The sequence below is a fragment of the Osmerus mordax genome, chromosome 3 (genome assembly GCF_038355195.1).
Source record: "Osmerus mordax isolate fOsmMor3 chromosome 3, fOsmMor3.pri, whole genome shotgun sequence".
Classification (NCBI taxonomy): Eukaryota; Metazoa; Chordata; class Actinopteri; order Osmeriformes; family Osmeridae; genus Osmerus; species Osmerus mordax.
The window spans coordinates 21,729,069-21,742,751 of record NC_090052.1 but is presented as its reverse complement, the minus strand read 5'-3'; the positions used below and the strand labels follow the sequence as shown (position 1 = coordinate 21,742,751).

At 44.3% G+C, this 13,683-nt stretch overlaps 1 protein-coding gene across 1 annotated transcript; it reads left to right on the top strand.

The window, feature by feature from the left end:
- Positions 1-12,001: 12,001 nt before the first annotated feature.
- cox6a2 (cytochrome c oxidase subunit 6A2) lies at positions 12,002-13,574 on the top strand. Its single transcript, XM_067233358.1, has 4 exons — positions 12,002-12,160; positions 12,859-12,936; positions 13,039-13,181; positions 13,342-13,574. The coding sequence occupies exons 2-4, from the start codon at positions 12,861-12,863 to the stop codon at positions 13,429-13,431; spliced, it is 309 nt and encodes a 102-aa protein (XP_067089459.1). The 5' UTR covers positions 12,002-12,160; positions 12,859-12,860; the 3' UTR covers positions 13,432-13,574.
- The last annotated feature ends 109 nt before the right edge of the window (positions 13,575-13,683 follow it).

Sequence of the window (13,683 nt, the reverse complement as noted above, 5' to 3'; positions counted from 1 at the left end):
AAACAGCAAAGACGACTACGACAACCCGCTGAGCCGCGAGGGCGGCAATTAATCACACGGACACTAACACAGAAACACACACACGAGGACAGCGACGGAGACAAAGCAACATCGACAGGTTTTACGCAACATTGAAACACAAGATACTGCCACCATATCTTGCACACACAAGACAACAGTCTGTGTGGCCTGGTGGGACAAAGACACGACATTCAGCCAACATCGTTAACTGACAAAGCCAGGGGATGAACGGTGAGAAACAGAGAGACAGGAACGCCACAAACAGATTGAGGAATAGGAGACCTGAAGGGACAAGTCCCTCAAACACCTGCACCTAAACCTTATGGATATTGCTTAAATCTATCTGCAGAGGACACACAGTAGTTGAAATGTAACTTCTATATCTCAGAAACTCAGCACACGTTTAGAGAAGAGAAGGCTTTACCAGATTTGGGTGGTTTAACGCCTTGTCCAGTAGGCCCACCGGCAGCTCCACCATAGCCTGGAGACCACAACACTCATATTTAAAATAGGTTACTCCAACGGAGACAGGAAGAAAACCTCAATCGCTTACTTCAGACGACAACATTGTAAAAATTATCCAGAGAAGCGCAAACATTTATTGAAGTAGCTTAACACACTTCATACTGATGATGACTCAATACTGCTTCGTCCAACATGCCAACACAAACACGTGCTGTTAGAGGGAACCCAATCATGTGATACACACGGGCCAGTTAGAAACAGAACCGCGCATGTGAACGTCAACAAACGTCTTCTGTTGTTGCGATGTGACATGTACAGTATTTCATATGATAGATCTTGGCATGCTGTGTCAACATCACATGCGAATGAATTATATATCGCACCATCATACCCGCCAGGATCCATATCAGGCAAATCTATTCCCATAGATTAATATCAAAGTACAGTGCATGCATTGTGCACTTTGCGTTCCCGTTAGAATGGGTGGGGCAACAGGCAGAGATGTACAGGTTTACCGTTGGATCTAGCACCCTGTCCATTGGTTCCACCAGCTCCTGCACCATTGCCTGGAGACCACAACATTAATATTACTCAACCCTGCATAGTAAATACCGGTTACTTTATGCTTATGGGGTTGGAGGACTCACGGGAAACTCATTTAGACTGTATGTGCTCATGCTATGCTTACATACAGTCCACTAATCCTGTTATGAGACACAGCAGGTGTTAACATGATAACATGGGGGATCTCTCCTTCATGCGTAAAATGCATGTGCAACCCACATGCATTTGTTTCATGGCTCTTGCGGAACACAATGTATTGCGCAAAGATTATGGATGTAACTGGTACGGAGTCAACCCACAGGCACAGACAGACCGATGTGGACGATGACAAACATACATGAACGTAGACAGCAGTGATGGAATGTTTACCCGGTTTAGGAGCCTTAGCCCCCTGTCCAGCAGGGTACCCACCTCCAGCACCTAGTGATGTCAGAGAGGGACATGGTCATAGGAGCCAGCTAAAGCAGGGGATAGCAGGAGGCAACCTGCTACCCCCTGGGCAGGTTGGAAAGGGGCAGGTGGAAAGGGGCAGGTGACCTGGACTCTGAGAAGGTCTCAAAATTGGTTAAGTGACCAAACTCTGGCAGTTCCTTTGTCACCTCTGTCGTGGGGGAGATTTCATGTTAAATCCATCCACAATGCACACAGCCAAGGGTGAGAATTTGTGGTCTCTTGGGTGAATTGAAGGGTTTGAGCTGTGTGAGAAATCTCTCCCCTTGATAAAGCAGTTTGGACTTCAAGGCAGTGGGAGCCATGTCAGCTGTGATTGGTCAGCTGTGATTGGTCAGCTGTGATTGGTCAGCTGTGATTGGTGAGCTGTGATTGGTCAGCTGTGATTGGTCTTACCAGGTCTGGCGCCCGCTCCTGGTCCCACTCCAGCCCCGTATCCTAGCAACAAGACCAGCAGCAAGGTCAAAGGACATCTACACATGTCTGCAAATCTCAGCTAAAACATACAATCATGTTCTACCATAGGGAACCTGGCACTGTTGTCATGTAATTCAAGGTCACATTGTGATTTGGCAACTAAGAACCAATTGACAAGATATCCCAAGGTTACAGATAATGACAAACTTCAGTGTTGCTGAGATTAAATCTGACAAACAAATATGATGGAGGGTTATAATTAAAGAGATCACAAATTAATTGTGTATTCTGGTCTGTGCAAACGAACAGCAGAATCACAAAGCACACACTCACCTGGCTGGGTTCCATAGCCACCATAACCTGACAAAAACACACACACACAAGCATATCAACCACTTTGCTGAACATGAATAAATTCTGGTGTTGGTCACATTTTACTCACCTCCACGTTTCCCTCCCTGAGTGCCCAGGCCCATTCCCAGTCCGTTCCCAATCCCCACTCCCATCCCCACGCCTGCTCCCATCCCAGCTCCAAGACTGGCACCTGCATTGAGACAAATAGAATTGAGCAGTGGATGCTTCCAAGAGATGTGATGCTTTTTCCACGAGGAGTGAATCAAGACTCAAGCATTAATATTCGGACTTCAGTTGGTCTTAGATACCCAGAAGAGGGTCTGTCCTTACCCCCACCTGCACCTCCCTGGGGCCCATATCCTGGCTTCACTCCTCCTCTTCCTACTGGGCCTCTGTAGCCCGCTGCGGGAGAAACAGCAGAGACACAAAATCACAAACTCATGACATCAACATACATGCGTGTCGAGAGTGAATGCTTTCAGTGAGACTCCACACACCACTCACCTCCTCCGAGCTGAGCTCCTGGATAACGACCTGAGATTCCCCAGAAAACACAAGTACGATAAGATATCCAAGAGCGTCCAGATAATGTTTTACACGTGTGTAGTTGGCGTGTCCGGCTTACCTCCGGCTCCACCAGTTTTCCCAGGTTTGGCACCGTAACCTCGACCTCCTTGCATCCCCAGAGAGCCCGTGCCTAAGAGACCGATGAAGCAAAGAGTGTTAGACACCGCCAGGACTTACCACAATGAACTGAAACAGATTTGGTTGCTCTGATTAACTGTGTGGTGATGCGAAGCACAGGATGTGAGTAGCTCCCAGCCACTGACCTCCAGCTCTGCCCCCTCCCATCCCTGCACCTGGGCCAAGACTGGCACCTGAGGAGTAAGGAGAAACAGAGATGCGATGAGTGGTTATGAGGCACAAACATGTATGCAAACACAAACACGCTCAAAGTCAGTTATTGTGGAAGATTTGATTAATTGTTGGTTCCTACCCCGTCCTGGCATCATTCTTCCCATGCCTGCACCAGGTTTCACTCCTAAGAGGAGGAAAACACAATCTTTATGTTGAGCTGGATGTCTTTATGTGTCAGTGACAACATGTTGCTCATACACGGTTGTCACATGCACCCCTAGCCAAGACAACCAATAGAAATGCTGCTCCACAGCACATCTACAAAGGACAGAAACTTAATCCTAAGGTGTCAAACTCCTCGATGCGATGGCGCATGACTCACGTGTATCCCCTTGCAAACACTCTTGGGACAGAACTGTATCTCTGCCAGATCTCTTACCAATTTAATAGTTTGTCTATGTATATTATACATGTTTAATTAAGAGCTTGTTTAAAGTTCAAATCTGAACCATGCAACAAGCTACAGTATCATGATAGTGCAGAAATACATTGCAGTGATCATGCAGAAATTGACATTCACATGTTAAAGATTTAAAACATGTTCTTCTTGTAATAATTTACAAATTAAAGTACTCTTTAAAGTAGAGTTTCAGACAAGTGTGGACGTTTTTTTTTTTACAGGCAAGGCCCTCTCAGACTGTGTAGGGTTGAACATCGCCTAACATACATTTTTATGTCTCATATGAAATTACTGAAATAGTTAAAAGTAAGGAAATAATTTTCTGTTCAATTTAGAAGTACAACATAATAGGCCAACATATTTTGTACCTGGGATAGCATTCCCCTGGTCCCAAACTACCAGCACTGATATGTACTGAAATTCTTAGTCATATTGGTTGTACCATTGTTACTTAACAAACCCAAATTATTTACTATGTATGTATTATTTTAAATTTAAAAATTTGAAATGCCTGCAAAATGTCATTCAGACAAGAGTTGCTTCATGACATTTAATGGGAAATCTCAAACCTTGACATCTGATTAAATATTGGGTGACGTCAAAGGGTGGCTCCGATCTCTCTAGACTCAGCTTTCGCTGTTTAGTAGGAGAGAGAAACAGACAGCCATTGATGGAGGGCAAAGAGAGACAAAATGAAGAGACTGTGCGTCAGTTGTAAAGACTTCGCTCGCAGCGGGTCGTCACATTTTGACTGCCGTTGCCACTTCACCGTTCAACGCTTTGATTCCAAACTATTTGACCATATTAACTTCAGAGACTTGCCAAGAACGCTGGGCTTGGGCGGACCAGGTTCACATAGCTGAGCTCTAGGAACTAGGTACTTATTTTTCATATACCTGATCTGTCATAGTCATCAAATATTTGACACATCAATGCTATATTGGAGACATTCAGAAGAGTATACCAACTGTCGGAGCTTGATATTCAAATAGATTTTTAATAGCTTTAGACACATTGTAAAATCATGTACTGTACATCAGTCATTGCACACAGCATGTCCATATGAAAGCCATGCCATCTAGAGTTGATGTAGTACAGTACATGTTCAATTATGTTGAATAAGTACAAATTAAACATGATAATTTGTACAGGATAATGTCTTGTCAAAGCCAAATAAAAGATTGGGAATGTTATAGTAGTTTTAGTGACTTTCAGATTATTACTTTTATTACTTTACTTGGGATTAACCAAACTCCCACTGAAAACCTGGATCATCCAGTAAAAAAATATTGTAATTCATTTTCAGACAGTTTTTCAGAACACGTAGGTCAATTGTTAAGAATGGAATGAGCTAGTAATTTCAAAATATTTGTTGAGGATATAATTCACAATCAATATCAAGAAATCATGCACTCTAGATGCAAAAAGCTAATTAATTATGTGATTTAAAAAAATCATTTTGAACACATTAACCATTAATTCAAGATTTCTTTTTTTCTTCTGACACCGTTTCACTGAGTAGGAAAGATCAGATCATTAATTTGCAGCCACGTGCAAATTAGCTTAATTTCTGGAGCCCCCTTTTAAAGATGGCAAATATACATGCATCATCATTTTAGACAGGAAAGTATGCTTAGTCTAATCAATCAAGTGTTAGTTTTCTCTCCTCTCTCCCCTCCCCTCTCCCCTCACTCCTGTCTTCTGTCTTCTCTCTCCCCTTGGCCTTAGTACAGCTTTTGGCCTACAGTAATTAAAATAATTAGATTTTCTCTCGTTTATGGCTATGTCACTCCATCGCACATATTGTTCTGTTTGTCTTACCTCCTTGCAGAGTGTGCTGTGCCAGCCAAAGGACCAGCGAGGTCTGAAGGAAGGCTCGTACCAGCATGATGGGAAGACCTGGTCCGAGGAAAGACAGAAAGATGAACAGACAGACAGACAAAGAGACAAGAAAAGAGACAGAAAGAGACAGGAAGGGGAAGACTGGCTGGCTGGATAGGGATACAGCACAACTAGACTGCCCCAGGGTTTGTCCCGGTCTTTTATATGCTTCTCTCACTCACGCCCTCCCCCTGATCGGGCCTGCCCTCTACCATGCAATTGGGCATCACTGAATCAAGGCATCCTCCACATCTGCAGACAGTCAGACTCAACTTTTTACCTCTCTCTCTCTCTTTCTCTCACACACACACACACACACGCGCACACACACACACACAAAGCGGCTGATCAAGAAGAGGGCAACCAGTCTATTTACACTGATCTGTTATAAATGTGTGTTGAGGACATGACTTCTTTGAACCATCTCTTTGATTCAAGAACACATGGATGACATCATGGCAAGGTATGGGCAAAGAAACAGAGAACCATTGTAACTATAGACAGCAGTTAACATTGGCTAGATGGGAAAGGTTTATAGGCAGTTGAGGTGCGTTGCCAAAATATATTCTCGTCGTAGTTGTCATAGTGATACATTATCATACAATGTATCATAGTGATACATTGCAATACAATTTTTTCCTTCATTGGCATTCACATTAAGTCAATCATGAATTTGCAACCCCTTGAAAATGATCTTCATTCCATAAACTCCCTTTTGAGAGGGTATACAGGGTTAAACCTATTGGTAGCCCATCCAAACTCCTCTGCCCCCACTTTTCATCCTGATAGATCAAATCCCATTTCCCAGAATTCCCCTTTTCCTCCTAACAACCTCCCTGAACCCCTCTTCTAAACCCAATGTTTGTGTAGGTCACATGGTCACATTACCTCAGCACACAGGGCGATTTACAGTCACCACAGTATAATGTATGGCTGGTTTGGAGCAGATTTAAGGTCAATGGAGACAGACAGACGTAGAGGACCAGGGTGAACTATGACAAGGCCGAGGCCTGAGAGAGACTGGAAGTTGAGAAATAAATTCCTGCCCAAGGGAGCGAAGCTGAGGATGTTGCCCAGAGCAAACACCCTCTGTCTGCCTACCTGGCCTCTTCCGCACTTACACACACACACACACACACACACACACACACACACACACACACAAATACAAACGCAACACACACACACGCGTCCACGGTCCTTCGCACTCACGTATCTTTCGCAAAACACACATGCTCATGTAGACCAACTCGTGATGCTCAAAAAAAAGAGAGTTGACAAGTTGACGGTTGCAGCGTGAAGCATAGATGGACGAGGATGTTTTTGTAGAGAGAGAGAGACAGTTTTATGAGAAAACTGTTACAAAAAACAAGTGGAACACTGAACCTGTGAGACAGAAATAAAGGCAGTCTTGTTTTGACCAAACAAGCATGACTTTGCACCTCGTAAAAAATGAGAACAGTCAAAGAATAAGAACAAGCAAACAGAATGTCCTAAATGCACACAAACAGCCTAATGGGAAGAAGGGTGTGCGTAAAAGTGACATCATTTTGGGGGTGACTCCTATGCCAGGTGCTGTGCGACTGAGAAAAGAACACGCTAGCATAAATGTTTAAAGTGGAATTTTATGTTACCGGTTTGAAATATTCCTCATCTGTTCACAAAACCCAGGGACTTTTTCATCAGCCTCTAACAGAGGGACATTGTAATCATGTCCATCCAAATACTCAGAGAGCTATTCTTCAGCTCTTTGTAAGGCTCAACGTAAGTTTTCCATCTCAGTCCTAACCAAGAGACGCTGGTCCATGCACCTGTGGCCCTTCCAGCAGGAGCCAACTTTTAGCTTCCTCTCCAGGTGGTCTTCAGGCTCACTGTCCACCTACAGTAAACATCTAAGCGCACATAAAACATTTAGTAAACAATATGACTATCATCGTCTTGGAAACGTCTTCTTCTCAGCTCTCTGTATCATAACAAGGTGCTATCCAGGACTATGGCTATAAGTTGCTCAGTCAACTGTTACAGCAATGTCAACGTTAAAATACAATGTGGGACTTCTTTATTCACCACCCCCACACCACATAGCTTAGTCTTCAGTAGTTGTAAAGGGAATAACAAACCCCACGGCTGACTCATCTGTGATAAAATGTACCTTTACCACCCAAGTTCTACCTCTGAGTGTCTTCTATCAACATCAGAGTAGCGTCAATCTTAAAAACACCACACCACAACCACTGCATGCACCTTGTTGAAAACTGAACAACTCTGGTGTGTGGTCTTGGTTCTGAGATTCTTTAGAGAGAACGTACAGGTGAGGGGAGGAGGAGCGTGGTGGTTCAGACGGTGTTGGCTCGCTGACTGAGAGGAAGTGTGAACAGGGGTCGCAAGGTGTGGACAGACATCTGGACGGCTGCTTCTGTGTGGTCAGAAAACACTTTGCTCTACTGAACTTATATATTCAAGTGTGGCTAAGATCCCCAAAGGTCTACAGGCCAAAGCAATCTTTATCGTTAACCTTAACCGTTCATATCATGCGCTCACACACAGAGAAATTCACATGCATTTAAACAGAGGAACACACACACCATCATTTCAGACAGGGAAAACCAAAACATGTTACATCTGCGGCACTGCCACCACAACAGTGGCAAAGATAAATAATTGCCGGCAACTTCAATCTCGCTAACAGGACCCCATGCCCTCTGGTTGTGTCTGACAGTCTGGGCAGCCTGTGCCCTCTACAGAAGACAGGCGGAACTCCTCCTCTGAATACCAATAATCTGTCTCCTTAGACACCTTGATCCTGGCGATAAACACCTGGGAATACTGTGCGCTAGTGCGTCACATAATCCCAACTCGGGATCACATTCCTGGCACCGCTAGACAAAGCCAGGTTCTGAAATATGTTCGTGTTTGTCTCATTCTTTTCGGGCGACCCGCTGCTACCTTGTGAGCAGCTCTGGTCGCACAGCTGGAGGTCCTAATATTAGTGCGCTGCCCCGTGTAGCGTGTCCAAAAGGATAGACCACACAGACCACTGAGAACACAAAGACCACCTGACTCCCAGACTCGGCTTGTCTGGGCAGGTGCAAGAGACAGGACGAACGAGGAACTGTACCAACACAATATTTCGAAGACTGACGCCCACTAACTGACACCAAATCAATGCTTGTATCAGAGATGAACGAAGCCCTTGACAAAATCGATAGAGACATACTCTTCAAGGACACAGGGGTCTCGAGACTGACAAAAACAGAGATGAGAGAGGGCCACATTTACAAACACATCAGTCTGCCAAATCACCATGACTGCTGAAGAGACAGAGAACGGGGGGGGGGCTTGGCTGCTCTGATGATCTATTGTTTCCTGCCTCACAGGTCAGGCAAGCAGCAATGCTAAGGTCCACTGACACTAGCGATCAGCGTGGTAAGTACTGAAACTCTAAATCATTGGCATATGGAGACAGTTTATCTGGAAGGGGTTGGCGCCTTGAGACCCCTTAACGATTAAGACTCTTTTGTCTGCGTGTGGGATCACTGTTCAGATGTGGTGGATCCTAAATGGATACCACTGCTCTCAGAGGATGTCAGAGTATTGATGTGATTGAGGCTGTAATGTATGGGGATGCTATATGAGCCCTGCACGGTACAGTGAAAGTAGCCACGCTGGTAGCCTCAGAGGTAGACCACACTGGTCTAGTTAGTTTCTAAGCACTGGGCAGCAAAACTCCACCAAAGTGTAGATCCGTTATGCTCTGTTAGCTTTGAATTTGGTCATCATATTATAGTCATTAATTTAAATGGAAACAAAACCGAAAAAGACAGTTGACACTATGCTGCCTTTCCATCGACAATGGACCCTGTTAATCTGTTGACTGGAGAGACAGAGTATGGAAGATTCCACTGTAAAGACATGTCCTTCCTTTTGCATTACTTCTCTGTCTCTCCTCCCAATCCCCTGCTGTCTGACTCAGACAGTGACAATATTGATGGTGGATTCTCTGTGTTGAAGGTTTGTTCAAGTGTCTACAGCCAGGGTTACCCAGCCCAAACCAGACAGGCCCAGTCCCTGTCCAGCACAGACACATAAAAAACAGAGGCAGAGACACACATCATATCCTTCAGAATGTGCTTTTGTGGGAGGGCCCGGCCCTCGCTGCCCTTTACTCCAAAAGTGAAGTAGGGTGAAGTGCCTTGCCCAAGGACACAACGTCATTTGACACGGCCGGGAATCGAACTGGTAACCTTCAGATTACTAGCCCGATTCCCTAACCGCTCAGCCACCTGACTCCCTGCCACATCTGGGTTAGTACAGCCACCCCGTACGCCGTTTGTAGTCACCGCTCTCCTAGAATTTCACATGAAGGTGTGGCTGTACAAAGCCTCTCTATCTCCTCTCCAACTCAGTGATAGGAGGTGGCAAAACAGAAAGGAAATCTCAGATTTGAGCAGATTTTGCACAGAAAAGATATACTAGGCTCTCCTTCGAATGATAAAACTACTTTCTGATCTTATTTTACGGCCCTAAACTTGATTTGGCACCACAGAAAGAAATGAATGGTTTTGTACCATCCAAGGCACTGATGCGGACTGATGTTTGAGTTCAGTTCAAGGTTGTATAAATAACAGACACTCCATTTGACAGATTAGGCGCCCTCATCAAATGCTCAGTCAGTATACTATGTTTTGAACATGTGGTAATGTTTGGATATACAGTGTACCAAGTTACTGCGACAGATAGGATTTCGCAATAACGGCCCCCGCTCTAAGAGTGTCACTGAGAACTTGAAGCAGGCTGCCATGGCAACGTTGGGGGGAGGGAAGACTAATTTAACCCTTGTGTTATCTTCGGGTCATTCTGACCCATCAGTCATTGTTGACCCACCGTCGTATTGCGACAAATTTACCTCATACAAAAACAAAGTGAAGCATTTTCTTTTAACTGTCGGGCTGTCTCAGACCCCCCACATTGGAATGGTTAAAAGAAAATTATTTTAATTTGTTTTTGTATTGGGTAAAATTGGGTAAACACAACGATGGTTCGTTATGAACCTTTGGGTCATGTGACCCGAAGGCAGCACGAGGGTTAATGGGGGGAAAAAACAGGTAATGTCAACGGATTAGGAGAAATGAAGCTCCAAAATGTCTACAAACTATCCTGAAGCAGACATTCCCTGTAGAGCATGACCTGCTTTGACCCAATCCAACCAGACGCACGCACTCACTAACTTTGTGTCCACGCCAACGTGGCACCTACAGCCATCTATCTATCTCCGTCTTTGTCTTGGCATTAGGAAGACATGCAGTAGAAATGTGAGTGTGTAAGTGTGAGTGTGTAAGTGTGTGCATCGTGTATGTGCACTGAGCAGTGTTGAGTCTAGATGTCTCTGAACCTGGGCGCTGCGTGCCAGGTTAATATAAACAGGTGTATGTGGTACAAGATGTATAAAAGCATAGGAAATGATCTGCATGAGTCAGCCTGTCTAGTATGGGTAATAAGCTGGTGTGTGTGTGTCTTTGTTAAACCTTGATGAGTTTACACACACGTACAGTAAGACATGGGCTGTGCCCATAATAACACTGTCCCAGACGGCCCAGACAGCCCGACTGCCTGCCCAGCTGAGTGACTAACCCCGGCCCTGACACACTGACTTCACGCCTGGCGATGCCTGATGTTTGCATTGGACCTGGAAGCTGCTCAGACACAGACCGTTCACGCTCAACAAATAGTGTGAAAATGCAGGATTCACGTAAGAAATCACAAATAAAACAGTCCTAAACACACAGAGCAGATATGTATTACATACATACACGCATTACAGTCTGTATGCCATGACATGACAGTAAACCATGACATGTTCGAAATAGGTTTTTGCTGTAAATTGTAATAAAACCTTTTTTTTTTCAGTATTACACAGCACTTTTCTAGCCGTTAATGCTAGTGTGTGTGACCTAATGAGAGAGAGAGAAAGAAATACAGTAAGAGAAGAGAGAGAGAGAGAGAGAGAGAGAGAGAGAGAGAGAGAGAGAGAGAGAGAGAGAGAGAGAGAGAGAGAGAGAGAGAGAGAGAGAGAGAGAGAGAGATAGAGAGAGAGAGAGAGAGAGATTTGTGTAGTGGGGCAGTTACACGGAGCTCGACAGCACGTGTTATGGCGACATATTAAGAGCTATTCCTGAACAGTAATACAGTCCAACTGGAATTAATTCAAGTCAGAGACATCAGTTATTTAAAGGGACAAGCAGTCCACTAGCAGATACACTTATCAGCCGTGACTAAGTAAACAGAACTAGGATAAATATTTTACAATGGCTTTGGCTTATACAAGCCTATGATTCAGAAAACTTAAAGGTCACTTTGTTTTTGAAAATAGTTTCATTTACAGCAACCACACTCAAAAGCTTTTCCTAAAATCACACAGGCCAAACTAAAACAGCAGAATTATCAACGAGTCTTCCGCTTTCTCTGCTTTCCTCGAACACATTTCGCCTGCCTTTGCACTTGACCAAATATAAACTTCATGATTCTTGGCAGAGCGACAGACAGTGGGGAGGAGCCTCAGGGCAGTTCAGTTCAGGACAGACTGAAGGACAAACACACGGAAAGGTGGAGAAAGAGAAAGCAACAGGAGGAAAGGCCTAAAAAAATAAACAAAGGTTATTACATATTAAACACCTGCTTGAATCTAGGACGGTAAGTTAGCATTTTGATTATTTCGTACCATATTATGAGAACTGAATTAATATCATGCCTTTTCTTGCATATCACCTTTAACAGACTTAGGCCTCCAACTCAGCCTGTTTTTTTTGCTTAAATTTCTTTTATTATAATGCATTCGACATGTTTTGACCATTTTTTCAGTCTGAAACGTTTGAATGAGATATGCATAGCCAGTTTTAAAATCGCAATAAGGTGACTCGTCCTGTTATTTATAAAGAACCTGGTGTACGTGACGTGGTGAAGCAGTGGTGAAGCAGTGCCCGAGTGGACACCCTCAACATGTAGATAAGGAAGGGGCTTGCGATCATAAATCATTTAAGTCTCCTAGCCTGTGTGATATGGCAATAAGATGTTACAGAGTTTTTCAAATAATTTCAGCTTTGCAAGTGGGACAAAAAAATACAAATTATGGGGGTCAGATGGCTGAGCGGTTAGGGAATCGGGCTATTAATCAGACGGTTTCCGGTTCGATTCCCGGTCGTGCAAAAATTACATTGTGTCCTTGGGCAAGGCACTTCACCCTACTTGCCTCGGGGGGAATGTCCCTGTACTTACTGTAAGTCGCTCTGGATAAGAGTGTCTGGTAAATGTAACTGACAACTGTGCATCTCTTTCTCACTGAAACACACGACAAACTAACACCCTTCATTTTTCATGTGCTCTTTTTCAAGATATGGCTCTGTCTCCTACCGCAATGGTGGCCCGCCGGGTGATTGCAGCCGCATCAGAGGGAAGCCATGAGCAAGCAGGTCGGTCTGTCTTCCTCAATCCCAGTCATATAGAATGTATCTCTGTCGCTAGCTATTGGTCAGTGTGACCATTGTGATCTGATAAAGTGTCAAATCCCGCAGCAAAGACCTGGAAGATCCTGAGCTTTGTGTTGGCCTTGCCTGGTGTGGCTGTTTGCATGGCCAACGTTTATATGAAGACACAGGCACACACCCACGAGAATCCTGAGTTTGTCCCTTACCCGCACCTTCGCATCCGCACCAAGGTGAGACACAAGCCACAAGGGGTCATTCCACGGCTAGAGCTTAACTGCATCTGTTTATCATTCAGTAACTGTACATTTTACAGTTCAGAGAGTCAAATGCCTTTGTTGGTTAAACTATCTTGGAAATGTTGACTCAATTTATTTGTCTATTCTCCATTAGGCATGGCCCTGGGGCGATGGAAACCACTCTCTATTCCACAACCCTCATACAAATGCTCTTCCTACTGGTTTTGAGGGCTCCGACCACTAATAGGACCTATACAGGACTGTGTTCCCTGTACTGTTTGCAACATGCCTTGCTTGATCACACTGAGCCTGGGGCCAGTAAGCACCTACAGCATGGTGTTCCCTGTCAGATGTAATAAAATGGAGTTTATCCTACTTACTACTTGATGCTATGAGTGCCATTTCCTTTGTTCATGTCTGATTACCTGAAATCAATGACCACTGTGTTGGTAAAATATCCTGCCACAGAAAAAAAAGGTAAATACACTTTAAATTG

Excerpts from the sequence above, each read along its gene's own strand:
- cox6a2 (XM_067233358.1), top strand. The coding sequence starts at position 12,861 with ATGGCTCTGTCTCCTACCGCAATGGTGGCCCGCCGGGTGATTGCAGCC. Across the intron at positions 12,937-13,038 it reads GGGAAGCCATGAGCAAGCAG|CAAAGACCTGGAAGATCCTG; the intron begins GTCGGTCTGTCT and ends CAAATCCCGCAG. Across the intron at positions 13,182-13,341 it reads ACCTTCGCATCCGCACCAAG|GCATGGCCCTGGGGCGATGG; the intron begins GTGAGACACAAG and ends ATTCTCCATTAG.